Source organism: Penaeus japonicus, unplaced genomic scaffold (genome assembly GCF_977035675.1).
Source record: "Penaeus japonicus unplaced genomic scaffold, GWHDUDI00000001_assembly GWHDUDI00000032, whole genome shotgun sequence".
Lineage (NCBI taxonomy): Eukaryota > Metazoa > Arthropoda > Malacostraca > Decapoda > Penaeidae > Penaeus > Penaeus japonicus.
Window position 1 is genome coordinate 22,005,522 of NW_028234434.1, and position 5,000 is coordinate 22,010,521.

A 5,000-nucleotide genomic window follows, 5' to 3' on the forward strand; every position below is an offset into this window, starting at 1 on the left:
CTAAAATCTCTTCATGATTTAAAATTAAATTTCGAAACATTTTTAAAGCTACTATACCTGGTATTATAATTGTCTACAAGCCTTTTCTACATTGTATTCTCTCACACACTCTCAGACACACAGACATAGACACACACACACACACACATAATTGTCTACAAGCCTTTTCTACATTGTATTCTCTCACACACTCACAGACACACAGACATAGACACACAGACATAGACACACAGACACACACACACACACAGACACACACACACACACACACACACACACACACACACACACACACAGAAAATAATGTTTTGCACATATTTTTTCCCCTTTCAGAGGGAATGCACCCTCTGAAAGTCACTCCTATTGAAGCCAAATATACTTCTATTACTGAAATTCCCCTACATAAATACAATTATCAATCATCATATATGAAAATCCTTCATGACGTGTAAAAGATGTTCTGTCTCTTACTATCTGATGCAAAAATGTTCTAAAAAATCACTTATGTTTACTTTATTTCAATCTGCACAAATAATGAGTTTCATATTAATTTAAATAAATTATTTTTTGGTATCATGGTATATTGATACAGGTTGTCAACGTTGCCTAAGCATGACTAAATTCAGTACACAAATACTTTGAATTAAATTATTTTTTCTCTCACTTTAAACACACACATTATATTTCAAGCTGCAAAGAGGGTCAGTATAATTTCTATTTGATCAAGGAGTGGTTGTATTTTAGGCAATACAGATAAAATGTAAATTAAAAATCAAATATTGGATAAGAATAACTGTATCAAATATATTCAACATAAAATGGAAAATGTCTCAAAAATAAGACAGGAAACATATTCATAAGGGAAAAAAAGATATAAGGATAAAAAAGACAGCAAAAAGAAATATACATATAAAAAAAATACTTACATTCAAAGTTCTCTCTAGCTTGCCTGTAGACGTGGAGAAGCAGTACAACACCTGATCTTCACCCACACAATAGATCCACTCTCCACGAGGTGACACGACACATGACACAAAGTCACCACCCTCTCTCTTACCTGAGGACAATGACCTGACCGTCTGGCCCTGAAAGAAATTTTCACAGAAAATTTACAACAAGCCCATAAAATGTGGAAGAAATATCATTAACCAAAGTGCAAACATAATCAACATCAACTACATAGAAAATATGATCATAAATAAAAGTTTGAAGAAAATTATTTTTTGTTATTATATAAGACAACATATAGCTGCCTAAGAGTTTTGATATATGACAGATAGCAAATAATGCCTCTAGAAGTTCATCCCAGACTACAATAAATATGTACGTCACATTTATCAGGTTAATCCGATAATGCAGGGGCAGTTTTGGCTCTCCTCGGTCTTAACACCAGGGTATTTTGATACACCCAGGCCTAACACCTCTGGCTATTCAACCGCTTATGTAGTGGCCACCCACTGCGCATGATCACCCAGTGTGCCGCCCATACACAATGCCATGACATGATATTACGTCTCTGGCAACAAGTGCTGCCACTACATGACATATCACGTCACCTGTCGTTAATGGGTTAACCCATTTGTTTTTTGATGCCCCACTAAGAGATTACTTCCACTTTCCTTTGGTATTTTCACATTGAAGTGAAGAATATAGGCAAAGTTCAATTAAATAAAACTAAAATGGCATTGCTGTAACAAGTTTTTCAACTAAAATAACTCATCTGAATATGGCAATATTTTTACGTGCCTTTACATTGTAGACGCATTCATGAAAACCATAAGAATAGGGTGGGTGAAAAATGCTCTAAGAGGATCAGCGTGGCCCTGTGCAGCGAGAAAACAACCTGGCATGAAGCTTCGCACGCTTGTTATCTTCCCGGCATAAGCGGGAGTAGGCGAATGGGTTAATCAGTCTTCTTGTATATGTTACACAACCAATGCTAATGTTATAAAGAACTAAAAACTAATTAGCTGCACATTACTCAGCCCATTCCTTTATCCCCTGCAGCCATGTAAGGTGTGGCTAACACATTTTTAACCATTCACGCCAGGACGATTCCGGCTCTGAATGGTCACAATGTCGGGGTTTTCAAACGCATAGGCCTAATGCCTTGGGATTCTCGGACACACTAGCTGCGAGCCCAAGCGCCGGCCTTGACCAAATATCTTGTCGCTGGCATCTGACGCAAAAACCATAAAACGTGTCAGCACATCATCCGGCACGAATGGGTTAACATGTGATTTCAAAATCATTAAAGATCATCTATCTGTGTTCTGTTCTTCTATACATGAACCCTCACAACCAACACCCATTTTGGATGACTGTCAAACCTACAAGACACACTAATGAGAATTATCACAGAGAATCTCTCATAAGAACGAAAAAAAAAAAAAATCTACTGACAATAAACTTGACACAAAACACTTACCTGCATGTTCATGATAGTCACAGTGTTAGACCGGTTACACACTACGATGTGATCTGGGTTCTTGGGCAAGATGTGGACAGAGAATACTGGGAGATCCACTGAGGTCACACCAGCTAGTGACTTGAAGGTTGCTATACATTCTGTGGTTTTGACAGACCAGACTTTGACAGTGCCGTCTGATGATGCACTATAAAATGAGAAGTAATTTAGTAAGGTTTTACATATAAGAGAGTGAAAGGAGAGCCAATTATAAAGAAGAGAAAATGAGGTGGAAGAGAAAGAAAGACATAAAAAGAAAGAGAGAGAAAGAGTAGAGGAAAAGATGGAGAAATAAAGAAGGGAGAGGGAGAGAGTACCATCATCAAATACAGATACTTTTTCTCATATATCCATGAACTAGCGAAGTTACGGTTACAAATGAAGCAATCAAATCCGAAGTTGTAAATGTAATATCTACTCTAAAATATTTTTTCCCTATATAATGATGGAGATATAAAGATATACAAAACAAAATGTTTTCTTAATACACCCACTCACCTGATAATGTTGTGTCCATCTTGTGTAAATGTGGCTTGGTTGACAAAGGAAGAGTGACCACGAAACTCTTTTAGTGTCTTTCCAGATTTTAAACCGTGTATTCTGCAAAAGCAATATTACTTAGAGCATATATGATACATATGAAGGGTAGTGCTTTACAAACACTAATGAAAACAGCAACAATTCTTTTAGATAATTAAAAAAATAATAATAATAAAGTGTCTGCAATGTTATTGTATATTTATTTACCTGAGTGTGTTGTCAAAGGAAGTGGATAAAACTTGACTGTTATCTTTGTTGAAGGCCAGGGAAGTCACACCCTCAGAGTGAGCACGCTCTACCTTGCGCAAGCACTGACCTGTACTGACTCGCCACACCTGTAAAATACAATACATATTAATATACAGTAAAGAGCAATGGTCTTATTCTCTATCTTTATTTACAGTAAGTGAGTTTCCCAATGATGAAATCCTTTTCTAAAAATATCAATTCTTTGGGAGAGAAATCCCAACATTTTTTATCCATCAATATCTCCATACTCTTTTGCTACTTGATATTGTTCACATATCTATGAATGATATAATTTCATAAAATTATTTGTGTGGGAAAAAATGAATTCCCAACTAACCTTAACTTGCCCTCCCTGAGAGCCGGCAGAAAGCATTTCTGAGTCTCTGCTAAAGGCTAAACTCAGAACAGCTGACTCCATCATCATGTACGAGTCCTTTTCTTGATATTTTAAATCCTTACGAATTTTACCTGTAAAAGGAAGCTAATTAATGAGGTGGTTTAATATAATACATACACTGTTCACTATGGTTTTATCTTATTCTTTTATTTTTTTTCTAAACATAGATGGTTCCACATGCACTTGGTCACCAAGAGCTTTACTTCTAGTCCTACTTGGCTATACCTGTTAACCCCATTACTTGGATTTTTGAGAGAAAAAGTATTTATTTCTATTGCCATAATTATCTTTATTTGCATTATTACTATACTAATAATAATTAAAAAAAGGAATGGAGTAAACAAGTGGGGTTAGATAGGCCTAGTAATAGAATCCTTAGTAACTAGGCAATTGTGGGGCCATCTTGTATGGAAAAAGGAAGAAAATGAATGAATGAAAGAAAGAAAAAAAGTTGAGGGTGCACGTACATATGCACACTCCCATCCTCAACTAGTTGAGTATAAAAGAATAATGAAAAAGTCTTTATCTACTCAAATTACTCAAATCTTTACACAACAAGTCACACTGCACAGTGGGATAACAATAGAATTCTGGAATGTGTACATGTCTATATGTGTATATGCATGGGTGTTTATGAGTATGCATGTTTATGTATCTATGTATATGCCTGTGTACTTGTAAATACATATAGATATCTACAGTAGAATTCAACTGCATGGCCGATAAAAAGAAAATCCATTCCAAACCAGATAAATTTCTAAAATCATAAGAAAATACTAGACATATATCTATTCATTTAGACATCAAAAATAAAAAAGATAGAAAAGGAGGTGAGAATAATACCTTTAAATGAACAATTATCAATAATGGACTAGTAGTACTTATGGATACCTGCAAATCCAAAGTGAAGGGGCAAAGGATATTTTTCTTTTACATACATTGCAGGCAATCTTGGTCTGAGTGGATTGTGTATAGATTCAATAAACAAGTCATATAAAAAGGGGTCTCACCTGTGGTAAAGTTCCACACTTCTATGATGCCGTCAAAACTGCCAGTGACAAGGTACTGTCCATCAGGGCTGAAGTGCGCACTCTCTACATGTGCCTTCTGTGGGAAACGGATAAATCTTGCCAGCTGTGTGGGTACTTTCTCCTCCTCTTGCTCCCTCATGGCTGCCTTACCTCGGAACAAATCAATCTGGGTACCTGCAGAAGACACAACCTTATTACCCATGGCCTGGCTGCTTGTTTCAAAATATTGCTATGTTCTGACAAAGTTCTTGTAAAACACAAATATGTCTGTTGGTAAGTCTTCCCTAGCTCTACTCTATATCTCACTTGGAAACTT

General features: G+C 36.1%; 1 protein-coding gene across 1 annotated transcript in view; it reads right to left on the reverse strand.

The window, feature by feature from the left end:
• Smu1 (Smu1 spliceosomal factor) overlaps nt 1-5,000 on the reverse strand; it is an 8,384-nt gene that overhangs the window by 1,003 nt on the left and 2,381 nt on the right. Inside the window, exons 5-10 of the mRNA XM_043016990.2 lie at nt 4,664-4,858; nt 3,594-3,724; nt 3,215-3,342; nt 2,966-3,067; nt 2,429-2,615; nt 927-1,085 (exon numbers count right to left, since the gene is read on the reverse strand). Coding sequence (XP_042872924.1) covers nt 927-1,085; nt 2,429-2,615; nt 2,966-3,067; nt 3,215-3,342; nt 3,594-3,724; nt 4,664-4,858 — 902 coding nt within the window. The remainder of the gene's footprint in view (nt 1-926; nt 1,086-2,428; nt 2,616-2,965; nt 3,068-3,214; nt 3,343-3,593; nt 3,725-4,663; nt 4,859-5,000) is intronic.